Below are 15,894 nucleotides of genomic sequence, written 5' to 3' on the forward strand. Positions count from 1 at the left end.
GTTATCATGTAGTATTTTATGAGTTGGAAAATGACACGACTGTAATACATCAGCATCAGGGAGCCCATGAGGCTTAATACATCATTTTCAAGGTTTATGGGCTTTAGGCACATTTTCAAAGATACGCGCTCGTCACCTCATGTTCTTTCTGTCTAGCCTAACAGCGTATTTGCCCTTTAGAAATGTAATTATATGCAGACTAATTAGTGGGCAATTGCGGTTATTTAGGTGACAGGAAAGATAAAAAGGGCTCTGCTAGATCTATAAAAGTGAACCTTGGAGGGCCACAGTGACGAGCCTTAGAAAATAAGAACTGGTAGGCTTTGGAGACTTCTTTAAACTTGGGCTTGTGAGAGTGAGTGAAAAGTCAAGAGTGATAGCCAGGTTCCTGATTTTAGGCAGTGGCATGAATGATGGTGCTGATTGCTGAGGGAAGATGTTTTTCTTCATCTGTCTCATTCATCTCTTGATATAATTTTAAGTGGGAGATATTGCTTTTGGGTTTTGGATATATTGGTTTTGAAATTCCAGCAAGCACCTAGATTGACGTGGCTGAGTAAGGTGCTAGATTTTCAACAGATCTGGATGTCAGTAGAGAAATCACTACTTTAGAATTGAGAACAGTCAGCATATGAGCTGGATGTTTGCATGTCATCATGCAGAGACTGTGCTTATCAAGAAAAGGAGGAAAAGACAACAATCTGTGAATTATCAACCTCTTTTAAAAAAAATATATGAATAAAGATGTGCTTTTCTTCATACTCTGAAGTTTCAGGGGTATAGAACTAAGGAAGTCCAGCTTTCCAGAAGCTAAGGAAACACAGAGTTTCAGGAAGGAAAATGGGTTTAATAGTCACAAATGCTACAGTTGAGTAGGGCGTTCATATAGGCAAACTCTTTGGGGAGTTTAATTGTTAGTGGAAATTTGATTATGACATTTCAGCTGAATTCTAGGAAAGAGCCTAGATTGGATTTAGGGGTAAATGGGATTTGAGTCATTGGACATGCACACCACAGACCATTATGAAAGAAAAATCTGACTTTGGAGGGAAGCATGACAGTTAGAAGTAAAGAGCTGGATGCAGGAATGATAAGGTGGTAAGGTTTTATCTTCTCCCCTCTGCTAAGAGGCAAACAAACATTCTTGTAGTCTTGAGGGAAAGGAAATTGCATTGGGGAAAACAGATTGAAGATACTGGATAAGGAGGGGCTCATGGGAGAACTTGAGTTCCCAAGAAAAGTAGGAAGACTTGGGTTAAGATAAATTTCTCCTCTGATGACATTAGCTTTTTATCAGAGAAGAAGTGCCTCTTTATCTGAACCTCAAAGGAAAGACACTTAAGATTGTAAATAAGTTTCTGAAATGAGATAATATATATGAGCTTAGTTAATTGGAAAACCTTTTGTCTAAATTATTTTTATAAAGGATATTATTTTTTGTAGAAAGTATATAAGTGTTCTTTCTCTTTATCAATTTTACTTGCTTTTAAAGACAACTGAACATTTTTACAGACTCTTGAATACTGCAGGAAGCTTTGTTTTCCCTTGTACCCGGCAGCAGCAAAGTGTACTTAACAGCAAAGCATATCAATTTTGTAATCAAATTGTTGCTCTAAAGTTTTAATAGATATGTACATTTCTGTGAATATGTAACTCTTAATATGATTTGAAGTGGTTTCATCTATTCACAAGGCTCTTTTAACAATAGAAATAATGAGGTTAATCTATGCTAATAAAACAAGTGAACCAACTTTAATTTCAAAATGATTTACTTCATTATTTTTTAATCATGCCCATTAAACAATAAGCTGAGTATTTAAAAATACCCTACAAAATGATAAGTTTTTACCAGTAGGCTTCTCATTTTTCAAACCTCCATTTTACTGCCTTTTGAAGACCTCGGAGCTGGCAAGTGGAATCTGCAGTTTGAGGCTGATGACAGTAGTACTCAGGTCCAAGACAGGCGTCAAATGTCTGTAAGACACTCGCTGATTTTAAGAGAGCAAAGACAGGTCACAGAGCCCTTTGTGAGAGCTTTCAGAACCTAGTTCCCGGTCCCTGACACTATTTTCACAGACATAATAGTAATTGATTCTCACTTTGGTCATGAGGGCAGGGTCTGGAAGCGCTGGGATAATCCACGTGGCTAGTCACTGCCGAAGCAGCCTCCTAGGGAGGCGCATAGACTCTGAGTGTCTGTAGACAAAAGCTCGTCTCTCAACGGTTGGCTGAAGTTTGCTCACTGCTCTGAAATTCAAGCTTATTTGCCCAAAGCCAAATAATAAAGAAGTAACTAGGTTATGGCCTTCAGTCTGTGTTCTTTGATGGAATCTGGTTAGATTCTGACTCCATCCTGTTGACCTGGGTTACCTGTTGCTTTTTGGGCAATTGTGGGTCAGTATTTCCCAAACAGTAGGGCCAGTGGGAGAGGCATCTTAAGTTTAAATGTGTGTGTGTGTCTATATATATATAGTTCAGTTTTAAATATATATATATATATATATATATATAGAGAGAGAGAGAGAGAGAGAGAGAGAGAGAGAGAGAGAGAGAGAGAGTTCAGTTGCTAAGTTGTATCTGGACTCTTAGCAACCCCATGGACTGCAGCACACCAGATCTCCCTGTCCCTTACTATCTCCTGCAGTTTGCCTAAGTTCATGTCCATTGACTTGATGATATTATCCAACCATCTTATCCTCTGCCACTCTCTTCTCCTTCTGCCTTCAATCTTTCCTAGCAGCAGGGTCTTTTGCAGTGAGTTGGCTCTATGCATCAGGTGGCCAAAGTATTGGAGCTTCAGCTTAGGGCTTTAGACAAGTTTCTTTTCTAAAATGATGGAAAACTGTGCATGTTCCGAGGAGAAATGCAAGTGGTTGGTAATTCTAGTGGGAGAGAAAAGACTGCTGGGAAGGGGAAAGTTCAGTGAGGGGTAAAGGGCTTTTAAAAAATACTTCTTAATACTTTCTAATGCAACGTAAATGCAACTGATACCTCTCCAAACATTTTCTTTCCTGAGGAATAATTTCCTTCTATTCAGAATTTATTTTTATAGTACCAGGTCATTTTTATGACTCCATTAACCATTTTTATTTTTGAAATAAAAAATGAAAATTTGTGGGTTTATGTATACTAATACTGTCTTGTCTCCAAATTTCTATTTTCCTCATGCAGAGGGTTACTTCTACAAGAGAACAGCAGGTTTGCAGAAGCACTACATTATTATAAATTGGCGATTGGGAGCAGGCCTACACTGGCTTGTAAGTGATATTCAAATCCTTTTAAAATATCTCTTTCTTTCCCCATGAAAATGGTGACCTAAAGCCTCATGGGTTAAAAAACACGATACTTCTGTTTGTGAATACTTTCCAGTCAAATTAAGAGCCTTTAACAAGTACATCTCTCAATTTTAATGTTTTGGTGTCTGATTATCATTTTGATACATTAAGAAACATGCAGCTTTTATTCATCTAGTTTATAAGCTCAAAATATTCTGATACTTTGAAGGCAGAGACTATATATATATATATATATGTATATATATAAATGACAACTAATACATTTATGTATTAGTGGTACCATATATATATATAGATGTGATACCTGTACTTTGTACTACATTATTTTTCTTTTGTATGTTTGTTCCCTGGAGGTTCATTTCTTGGTTTTCTTTTAATGCATAAAAATGAAGTTGAAGTAAAAATAGCTTTATTGTTTCCACAGTGTACATCATCTTCTCTCATTTATATCTCCACTTTTTTACCCTTCAGCTGCATATTTAAACACAGGTATTATTCTAATGAACCAAGGAAAGACAGAAGAAGCGCGACGCACATTCCTGAAGTGTTCTGAGATCCCTGACGAAAACCTAAAGGACCCTCATGCCCACAAGAGCTCGGTCACCAGCTGTCTGTACAACCTGGGGAAACTCTATCATGAGCAGGGACACTATGAGGTCAGGCCAGAACCTCTCTGCCCTGTTCCTCCCCCTTGTTCTGATCTGGTCTCAATGACTTCTACCTGTGATCTCATTGTAGGAACACTGATAATTTAAGAACTGATATTTTAATAAAAGAGTTAAAAAAAAAAAAAAGAACTGATATTTTAATAAAAGAGTTTTATGGGGAAATTCTTCTGGGAAAAATCTTTGTTTAAACAAAATGGATTTTTTTCACTATGATTTTCTCAGAGTAATATGACTCCTTATGAAAGGGAAATAACATGCATTACTGCCCAAGTTGTTCGCCCACCATATCTTTGATTTTATGATTTAAGACATGTTATTATTGTTATCTGTATTCATTGTTTGATGTTAAAAAATACATTTCTTTATACTCTGCATGTTAAGTGATTTGGTATAAATCCTACTTGTTTCTTTTTATTCTTTTAAATGCAATAATGCAATGAAAACTAATTTTATTGTTTTCTAAATTGGGAAGAGGGGGAAAGTGATGGATACAGGATCTTGTACAGGAAGTTAGGAGGATTACTTAGTCCTGTGTACCCTATCTCTCACATGAAGCCTGCCTCCATGGGTTTTGTCTCTCCCATGCGATACCACAACCCACTTTCTCAAAACACTCCCCCAGAGACTCTTACATGATATTTTAAGACTGCAATCTGAGGATAAGGATGCAATTTTAAAAATAATTGCATTTCATGATCTCAGTATGTCTCAGTTGCTAGAAGATTGATTATTTGATATTTTATTTAGATTATACTTAATTGCTTGACTTGAAATAATGACGAATTTTAGAGGACTATGGGTGACTCCAAAATATAAATTTTTCTAGTTGTTTTTATTGCATCATCTATCTGAATTGAGAAATTTAAAGAGCATTGGTAACATTTGACTCCTTGTTAAACTGATTTTTTATATAACCTTCACTGGGTGGGTTGAATGGTTTTATTCATGAAATTGAGGTAATTTGATATCAAAGACTAGCTAAGTTGAATTTTGCTCTAATGAACCATTTAGAAAGAAAAATGGAATATTTTAATTTTGGAAAGATGTTGTTATTTTGTTTCAGTGAATAGCCTTGGACTTTATTTCTTTTTCTGTTTCTTAAATTAGGATGCCCTTAGTGTATACAAGGAAGCAATTCAGAAAATGCCCAGGCAATTTGCCCCACAGAGCTTGTACAACATGATGGGTAAGTAAAATAATAATGTTTTAATTGATATTTCAGGGATCTGTGGAAAAATTAAAACCTGTACTTGTTTTAAATGGATCCCTATTAAATCATGTTTTAATCCTCACTAAAAAAAAACATATTCACAATTGGATGTCACATTTAAATTTTCACAAAGCACACCTATTCTAAGAACAAATAAATATTGTTAATATAGTGATTCTCAACAAATTGGCTGGATCCCAGAGTTGTTGAAAAGGGGCTCATAAACCAAAGTGGGTATCAAATATTAGCTAGACTCTTGAGATTGCAAATGATGAATAAAGTACATATAGTTTTTGATGAGTTTATCAAATTTCTGATAATTTTTGATCATGTTATTTTCTTAATCAGAATATTCTCAAAAGTAAACATGCTGTGATATAGAGATTCCTGATTTTGATGCTTACAATAGATGAGAATGAGTCAACTTGTGTTGTTTGCATTGATAAAGGTTTAGATTGCAAGAGGTTTTTTTTTTTTTCCCCTAGAGTATTACTTTAGAGTAAAAGCAATACTGTGAAGAGTATAAATGTTCTAGCACAATTGTTGCTTGTTCTACATTGAGTAATTAGCTCAATTTTCTAGAAAGTATGCAAGTGAGGACATAGATTTTTCTAGGTGCAAGGGGTCAAGAAGTAGAGTTACTAATAACTCTGCCTATAACCTGTGATTGGTCCATGACAGTCTCATAGTAAATTGTGGCCACAACTATTTGATCATGGACACACCTAAAAACTGTCTATTCAGTATGTGACTCTTGAAAAGAATCCCTGAAGTTTAAGATGTCCTGTTGATTAACGTTGCTGTTTCTAGATGGGGGAGAGAAGTGAGAGGGCTGTTTTTGTCTTCGAATCAATATTTCTTTTCCTCCAAAGTACAAATTAAACCTCAAATTTTCCTTTCATTAAACCTGGCTAAGTTTTTAAAAAGTATTTCTAGGCCTTCCTCATGTATATAAACTATATGTGACTACATCATTTCTAGGATTATTTTATACTTCTGTATCCTGTGATTTGAGAAATCTGATCGTAGCCATATGGCTTTTGAGTATACATAAAAAATCCCATGCCTTCCCTAACTAGAAAATATATGCCTGGTAAGGACACTCACTTCTACTTTTTTTTTTTAAACAAAAGAAAATTTAGAAATGTTTTAGAGCTCGAACAAGGCACACATCATCAAAAAGAAAAGAAAAAAAAATGATTTGGAAGAGGTTAATATATTCATATGTCTCTTGAATCCTGCCCCTAGTTAGCCTGGACAGCAGCAGGGTGATTTAATGCTCCTGTTAAAGAGGACACTGAAGTATTTTTAGTTGCTGTTATTTTTCTTGTGGATATTATCACTAAAAGGTAAAATCTAGCTTCCTTCAATGTACTCTTGTCCTTAACATCTTACGAGGTAAACTCACGCCTTTTACTGTTTGACATTTTACTATCATTCTGTCCACCCAGGTGAAATGTCCATGTCCATAAACTGTGTACCGAGAATATGTAGATGTATCAGTTGAATGAGCTTTTCTGTGTTAGTGCTGGATGGTTCTTCATTTCACAGTGAATATTGAAAGAACTGTGTTCTCTAAGGCATATTGGTTTTAGTTTATAATTTCGTTTTTAACACTAATGCTTAGGAAGGACTATTTCCCAATTTTCCTCGATTATCAATGAAGATCTTTTTCTTTAAATTAGGAAAGGATTCAGCTCCTTGACAATAGACTACAGATGGCATCTTCATTGTTAATAGGAAGTGTGGTATTCACTATAGTTAACAGTTTCAAAAATTCATTCAATTATTTTATGTAAATACATTTGCTTGAAAATACAGCTGTTACCTTGGGATCTGTGTCTCATATGGTTACACAGATGCTGAGCACTCATAGGCAGCAAAAGATAAGTGTGTCCTTGGGGTGATTGCTTAGTCCTTTGTCTTATTTTCCATCATAGAAGGAGGGAGCCGCTTTGCCCAGACTCTGCAAAGCCCTCTAACAATTTGCAAGGGGAGAATCTCAATATAATTTAAAATTCCAGATTTCTTCCATAATTATAGTGGCTGCCTTCTGTTTAATTTTATGTGAAGGTCTGTCAGCTGACTAGGTTTTGCAGTTTCAGTTGTTCACGAAACTATAATTTTCTCTGAGAGTAGGTTCACCTCCTAATCAAATGGGTGATATCCTCTGAGTGTTGGCTTTAACTCCTAATACATTTTGATTAGCCTCCATTTGACAAGGAGAAAAGTGGCCCAGGAGATAAACTGCCCTGTCGGTTCATCGGTTTCATTAGTCTGTCAGCATGTGCTGATTATCCTATCAAGTTTATCAACAGCCTTGAATATGTTTCCTAATTCTCATATTTGCATATTATTGGTGCCCTTTAGGGATCAGTGATGGATTTTAATGTCTGGCTAGATTTAGCCTGCAAGTACTCATTTTTCTCATGGCTCATTCATTTACCCCTTGAAGATCATTAGCGCCAAGCACTTCTATGTGTATATGCAAGTATTTTTTTTCTTTTATTTTGAGAGGTTAGGAGAAATAAAGGAATATGTGTGAAAAAATACAGTTATATTTTAATTATATTATTTGTTTAATAACGCGATTCATTGCAGCTGCTTAAAGAAAACACACACTCTGGTCCTTCGTATTTCCCCTTCCCTTGAACATTTTATGAAAAACATCACTCCCTGCTGCATGTTAGTAGCTGACTTACCCTGAACATCAAATGAGCCTAGTTTTTGAATTTGTGTATTAACAGAAAATAACAAGATTGATTAGCTTGCTATCCCAACTTAAAATGTTCCATGTTTTATCATAAGACTTTTAATTTTTATTGTGGTAGTTTATAAGTAAAATTAAAAATCTACTTGCATAGACATTTTCATTATTCTCTTTGATTTCATAGCATCAAGATGATTAAGTCACAATAATTGAGGATTGTGTCCCATCTAAAATTAAGTAAATTTATAAGCATGTAAAAATCATGTTTTAAAAGATACTGTACATCATTTTTATAAACAAAAATTAAACTTTTACTTAGACAGCAGTTATAATTAGTAAGTATGAAAATACATGAATTATAAAGAGGCCAAATCATAAAAAATTGCTCCTAGCCAGTTGTGCAACTTCATTTCTGTATTTCTTCTTCAGAGGATAAGGGTTGGATTCAGAGACCCCAAGGTTCAACTTACGGCTTTAGCACTTTGTAGCTGAGTGAAGTTGGACATTACTTAACTGAAGTCTCAGTTTCCCCATCCATAAGGTGCCTGTAATGGTAGTGTCTGTTTGAGGACTGATTGAGATAATGAAGGTAAAGAATATTGGACCAAATGCCCAACTTAGTCAGTGGTTTGTAATATTATCTTCCTTTGTAATCATTATCATTTCTGTGGGCTTTAATCTCCAGAAGTCACTAATTGTATTCTCTGGCGGTTCTTTCTGTGTTAACAATGTAAATCTGATTTCTATATAGATACAATTTTGAGATAGTGATGGCTCTGGAGTCACCAACATGGATTCTATTTAGTTCTGTCCTATCTATAAGTGCTGTATTTTCTCTGGAAGTCCATTTTTCCTTGTCTTTCAACAACCACAGTCAAAATCCTACTGAAACAGCCTACTTAGTGTCCAATTAGTTTAATTCCATTAATACACTATTCCCTCTAAATTGAAATCATCATATTTAGAGTTTTTTCTCCTTTTCCCGTCATTACATATTTTCCCCCTAGACTTAGTCAAAATTATTCTTTATTCTGAAATTATTTTTTATTCTGACACCCATTGTAGGCCTTTATTGATTCTCAATTTCTCCTCTTCTCAAATTGTAAATGATTTTTAGAATCATAGAATGTTAGAGATAGAAGATTGATATTTTTAAAATCCTCTTAACATAATCTTTTATTTTATATGCTGGAAATTCACACCCAAAGAGTTAGGTTGATCTGTTTGGGATTGCCCTGTTTGTGTTAGAAACAGAAGTGTAGTTTCCTGATTTAAATTTAAATGCTTTTCCTATTTAGCAGTCTTGCCAAAACTGGCATTCTTTTCTATATCAATATAACATATCTTTTCCCATTTAAAAACTATCATATGGAGATGGTAAAGGCAGGGAAGCCTGGCATGCTTTAGTCCACAGGGTTGCAAAGAGTTGGACACGACTGAGTGACTGAACAATAACAATATCTATATTTACATATAGATATATCTATATAGATATATGGATATAGATATTGTTCCCTGTCAAATATATATTAAAAAACCTTTTCATATTAAAAAGAATGAAACACCTACAAAATTGTTTTATCACATATGTATAAAATATGCAAGATATTAAAATTTTTTATATGTAGGATAAGTTTTAACTACCTTCATTTTTTTCTCTTCTTTCTCTTTATTTCCCTTATTGTGTATACTTAAGCATTGTTTTTTAATAATCCTAAGAGATTGTAGGAAACTAAATTAGGCTGTAAGTTTTAATTTTATCACATGAATCTTTCCAATCCCAAAGATCATTTTTAAGCCTATTTACTGTTTAAAATTACTTGGCTTTCTCAATGCAAAGTGGTTGTCAGGTTTAATTATGTAAGCAATTTCGGCCATTTCATCTTGGTAATATATCTTGAGAACAAAGTGTGTGATGTATTCATGGAGTGAGAGTCTAGAGTTAATGCCTTGTTGTTGCAGTCTGCAATCACTATGTTTAGAAAAATCTGTATGCACAAAGAAAAAAACAATCTTAAAGATATAAGTCCTGAGTCAGGGAGAGGATATATAGGTGATGGTGGGATGAAATTGAAATGGTCCATATGGTTTCTGCTCTCATAGAACTTTCTAAATGATTTTACAATTAGTCTAAAACTCCAGTATCTTTCCTTAATAAGTAAATGGCTATAAATCAAATGGCTAATTGTATTACTGTAGCCTCAATAATATTTTGTTTATTACTATGTAGGCTATGCTATGTTGACTTGCCAAACAAACCAAAACAAACCAATGAAAATCTCAAGCTTTCTTTTTTTCTAATGTGATACTGTTATCCCAATTTGCGTATATATTTTTGTTATTTTTATAAAAAGTGAATGTCTGTGTTGGGTAACATGTTTTTACTGTAGGGAGTGATTGCATTCTTCCAAGGGAAATGCATGATAATAATCATTGCTATTTATTAACTTAATTTGCCTTTATTTTGATCTCCTAGGAAAATACTGTTTTGATTCTCTTATTTCTGATAATTCCTAGAACTCTTTTTGTACACATCCCTGCTACTTATAAAGTCGTAGCTCAGTACTGGAAAATATATTTTCCTCCATCAGCCTGCAACTTACAAGTCTTTTACTTACATAGGTTTAAGATTGACAAGATGCTTTCTTCTCACATTGTTTCATAAAAAGAAGAAATTTTGTGACCTAATTTTCAGTTTTGTGAAATTTCCCCAGTTTGAGCTAGTTAGTGAGAATGGTGAAAGAACCAAATAAATAGACGACATAATGAATTTATTGCAGGGGTTTTTAGAGTAAAAAGCTTACACAAATTTTTAAATGCATATTTTTGAGAAGTAAACTTGTGGAATGAGAAAGTTGTGTCATAAATGGCTATGAGGGAACTTTAGGTTCCTTACTCTTGTTTAGGTGAGGAGAACTGACAAAGATGTCAAATCCACCTCCTGATAACAAAACACCAAAACTCTCACTTGTAAATTTATCCTAACTCACTTGAAGGATGTAAACTCTGTGCTGAGTTCAGTTAGTAGGTTGGCTGTCAAAGAAGTCTGTTTTTCTCTCAGCCTCTGTACGGCTGGCTTTTCGGCTGATTAATTTCTTTTTGTTGGATATTCCAGTGTGTGTATCTATGTGTGTGTATGTGTTTACATCACTTTTTTCAGAGTATATTTATAAATATTCAGAGTAAATTTCTTACAGGATGGTTCACATGCTTAATCTGTCTTCTATGACTGGTGGTTTTTAAGTGGAATGCTCAAGTCATTTAGCATCTGACTGTGAAAAGATGGTTTTTTACTGTGTGAGATTTGAACTTCACATCTTTCAAGTGTGGAAGCATTAACACTCCAGTAGTGTTAAGCTTTTTATACCACCTGCTTCCCCTATTTCAAGTTCTGGTGATTTTCTTATGATTCCTTCCATTGGCACTCTTAAAAATCTATGAGTCAGCCTTTCAAATATGATATGACTATATAACTGGATTAGCTATTGATTTGTTTACCTCCAGAAAGAATATTAACTTTGAATTTTTAAGCTAAATCTATTCATTGAACTTTTATTTCTGCATCATTAGAAGAGACAAGACCAGGAAAAAGGACAAGACCAATACCAGGATATTTTAGAAATTCACTTTGTAAGCTGTGGAGCCAACAATATAAGGAAATCATGAGTTTTTGGCTGTGTATCAAAAAGAATAAATATATAAAATGTATGTACACAGTTTGCTCCTAAAAGTTCATTTCTTAGTATAAAACTGTAGTATTTTTTTTCCTCTTTTTACCATTCACGCTTGATTTAAATTCTACATTACATACTATAGTTACAGACATTAATTTGCTAGGCATTAGTCTATACACTACAAAGGCCAGCCTCCAGTTCAGCTGCATTAAATAGGTAATATATTTTGTTTAAAGTTTCAATTAAACCCAAGACCAGAAGATATATGGTCCCTATGGGGAGTTTGAACATTTTCATGCTAGGGTTGCTGCAGGATCATGCTTAGGTCTAGATGTCGCTTGCTTTCCTGGAAATATGAGACAGTTGATTATATTTCACTGCTATTAAAACCACACAAGCCCACCTGTTACATTAATTCATATTTTTTCCAGTTTAGTGGTAAAGGAAAAGACTGAAGCTTAAAAACTTTATTTTTAAATTGAGTTATAAAGAAATTAATATACTCATTAATACCTAATTATACCCTTAATATCTGATTCCCAAATAGTTTCAATATATTCTTCTTTAAAAATATGTTTTCTGAGGCCTCAGTAGAAGTAAATGAGAAAAAACATGTATAATTTGCTCTTTCATTGGATACTTTCCATGGAATGAGTCTTCTACTCGGTTAAGAAATATCAGTGGGATTGTTCTTAGAAAATTAATGTATTGTTATGCTATATTTGGAAAATTAACTAAATTTCAAATCCTGGCATTCTTAAAAGATGCCAGTTTTGATGACATTGAGATGAAATAGACATAATCATGAAGAAGGAAAAAACCATGTATGAAAAATACAGTCTTAAAAATTAGTGTCGAGAAAATGATCATTTGTTGCACATATTTAGAATAGACCAGTAATACAAATGAAGTTAAAAATTAAATACATTACGAACTGTATGTCCTTTGCTGTGTATATATTTATATCTGTTTTTTCTAATAGGTAGGGAGAGATTGTTTTCTACAAGAAAATCTAGTTTAACTCCCCCATGAGCTGTTACATAAGTTGTGATTTTATTTATAATGATAAAAGTTATTGTCATATTCAGATTGAACAAAGCATTAAAACGGAACATGAAGAGTTTTGTTTCAAATTGCAAGTCTTTTTTTTCCCTCCAAATATGTAATTATGAGCATGAGTTTCTATGAGCTGTTAGTAGAACCTTATTTTAAGTATTCATTGACAATAGGATGAATTTTTAAATTTCTCATCTCTCTTAGTGATTAACATTCATAAAAAATTTTATAGTATAAAATACATTATTCATTACATATTATAGAGTCATGTTGCTTAATCCATACGTATGAAGTGCATTCCTAAGATGTGTATAAAATAAAAAATGCTTTTATTATAGTTTTCTGATGGTTTCCTGCAGTTTGTATCTTATTTTTCTGAATACTGTTATTTTCATTAATTAATCCCAAACTAGTAATACATTTACTCATTTTTTTTTCTTCCTTCTGGAGTAAACTTTGGGTTTTTCTCAACACAATTTATAACTTCCTTGCATATATTTCTAGTAGTCTCTAAATATTTCAGTTCTATTAAGCCATTTTATTTTATTGTGAGATTATCTTTTTCAGTCAGTTCAGTTGCTTAGTCGTGTCCGATTCTTTGCGACCCCAAGAACTGCAGCACGCCAGGCCTACCTGTCCATCACCAACTCCCAGAGTTTACCCAAACCCATGTCCATCGAGTCGGTGATGCCATCCAGCCATCTCATCCTCTGTCATCCCTTCTCCTCCTGCCTTCAATCTTTCCCAGCATCAGGGTCTTTTCCAATGAGTCAGCTCTTCGCATCAGGTGGCCAAAGTACTAGAGTTTCAGCTTTAACATCATTCCTTCCAAAGAACACCAAGGACTGATCTCCTTTAGGATGGACTGGTTGAACCTCCTTACAGTCCAAGGAACTCTCAAGAGTCTTCTCCAACACCACAGTTCAAAAGCATCAATTCTTTGGCACTCAGCTTTCTTTATAGTCCAGCTCTCACATCCATACATGACCACTGGAAAAACCATAGCCTTGACTACACGGACCTTTGTTGGCAAATTAATGTCTCTGCTCTTGAATATGTTGTCTAGGCTGGTCATAACTTTCCTTCCAAGGATTAAGCGTCTTTTAATTTCTGTATGTGATTTGGAACCTAGAAAAATAAAGTCTGACACTGTTTCCACATCTATTTCCCATGAAGTGATGGGACCAGATGCCATGATCTTCGTTTTCTGAATGTGGAGCTTTAAGCCAACTTTTTCACTCTCTTTCACTTTCATCAAGAGGCTCTTTAGTTCCTCTTCACTTTCTGCCATAAGAGTGGTGCCATCTGCATATCTGAGGTTATTGATATTTCTCCTGGCAGTCTTGATTCCAGCTTGTGCTTCCTCCAGCCCAGCTTTTCTCATGATGTACGCTGCATATAAGTTAAATAGGCAGGGTGACAATATACAGCCTTGACATACTCCTTTTTCTATTTGGGACCAGTCTGTTGTTCCATGTCCAGTTCTAACTATTGCTTCCTGACCTGCATACAGGTTTCTTGAGAGGCAGGTCAGGTGGTCTGGTATTCCCATCTCTTTCAGAATTGTCCACAGTTTATTGTGATCCACACAGTCAAAGGCTTTGGCATAGTCAGTAAAGCAGAAATAGATGTTTTTCTGGAACTCTCTTGCTTTTTCCATGATCTAGTGGATATTGGCAATTTGATCTCTGGTTCCTCTGCCTTTTCTAAAACCAGTTTGAACATCTGGAAGTTCACGGTTCACATATTGCTGAAGCCTGGCTTGGAGAATTTTGAGCATTACTTTACTAGCATGTGAAATGAGTGCAATCGTGCGGTAGTTTGAGCATTCTTTGGCATTGCCTTTCTCTGGGACTGGAATGAAAACTGACCTTTTCCAGTCCTGTGGCTACTGCTGAGTTTTCCAAATTTGCTGGCATATTGAGTGCAGCACTTTCACAGCATCGTCTTTCAGCATTTGAAATAGCTCCACTGGAATTCCATCACCTCCACTAGCTTTGGTCATAGTGATTCTTCCTAGGGCCCACTTGATTTCACATTCTAGGATGTCTGGCTCTACGTGAGTGATCACACCATTGTGATTATCTGGGTTGTGAAGATCTTTTTTGTACAGTTCTTGTGTGTATTCTTGCCACTTCTTCTTAATATCTTCTGCTTCTGTTAGGTCCATACCATTTCTGTCCTTTATCAAGCCCATCTTTTCATGAAAGTTCCCTTGGTATCTCTAATTTTCTTGAAGAGATCTCTAGTCTTTTCCATTCTATTGTTTTTCTCTATTTCTTTGCGTTGATCGCTGAGGAAGGCTTTCTTATCTCTTCTTGCTGTTCTTTGGAACTCTGCATTCAAATGGGTATATCTTTCCTTTTCTCCTTTGTTTTTCACTTCCTGTCTTCTCACAACTATTAGTAAGGCCGCCTCAGACAGCTGTGTCGCTTTTTTGCATTTCTTTTTCTTTGGGATGATCTTGATTCCTGTCTCCTGTACAATGTCAGGAACCTCCATCCATAGTTCATCAGGCACTCTGTCTATCAGAACTAGTCCCTTAAATTGTGGATAGTATTATATTTGGAGGGAGAGGGTCACACACACACACACACACATACAGAGTCTCATTTTCTCTTTTTTGGGAAATTCTGAGCAATCTATGGGGTTGTCTCCCACATTTGTTGATTGATTGTTTTTAGTGATTTATTTCCTTGAAAGCATAAAGGAAATTGATAAACCTAGAGAATTTCAGGATACCCAGTTGCAAAAAGAGCTATATTGACATAGGCTTCTGGCTGTTTTTCAAGTTAAATTTTGATGGCACATCATTTCAGTATTTAACACTAGGTATTAGGAACCTTTTAAACTTTCACTGAAGTTTAACCTCTTTCCTCAAGATTAGCGTTTCAATTTAATGAAACACATATTCAGTTTTTTCCCCTGCATTTCCTCTTTGCTTTAAAAACAGCCTTTCTAGCTTCAAGGATTTCTCTTAAATTTGATGCTATAAGGACTTGCCCCTAGAAACTGATAAAAATTTATTATGTTTTATAGATAATAAATGTAAAATTAAATATCGTTGAGGGAAGGGAGTTTTCATAAAAGTTTGCCTAGGAGAATTGATTAAATGTTTGGAAAGAATGAAATTAGCTATCTGCCTCATACCACATGGCAGAATGTATTTCATATGGGATAGGCAGCTAATTTTAATAGTGAAACTATATAATTAAAGGTGAATATATATCCCTATGGTGGAGAATAGTTCTTTGTGTATAATAGATAGTGGTAAATTTAC

The 15,894-nt window shown here is 34.7% G+C and overlaps 1 protein-coding gene across 1 annotated transcript in view; it reads left to right on the top strand.

Moving 5' to 3' along the window:
- Positions 1–15,894, top strand: part of TMTC2 (transmembrane O-mannosyltransferase targeting cadherins 2) — a 422,793-nt gene that overhangs the window by 275,010 nt on the left and 131,889 nt on the right. The window contains exons 5-7 of the mRNA XM_019960312.2: positions 3,172–3,257; positions 3,768–3,952; positions 5,072–5,150. Coding sequence (XP_019815871.2) covers positions 3,172–3,257; positions 3,768–3,952; positions 5,072–5,150 — 350 coding nt within the window. The remainder of the gene's footprint in view (positions 1–3,171; positions 3,258–3,767; positions 3,953–5,071; positions 5,151–15,894) is intronic.

This window comes from Bos indicus, chromosome 5 (genome assembly GCF_029378745.1).
Source record: "Bos indicus isolate NIAB-ARS_2022 breed Sahiwal x Tharparkar chromosome 5, NIAB-ARS_B.indTharparkar_mat_pri_1.0, whole genome shotgun sequence".
In the NCBI taxonomy this organism is placed as follows: Eukaryota; Metazoa; Chordata; class Mammalia; order Artiodactyla; family Bovidae; genus Bos; species Bos indicus.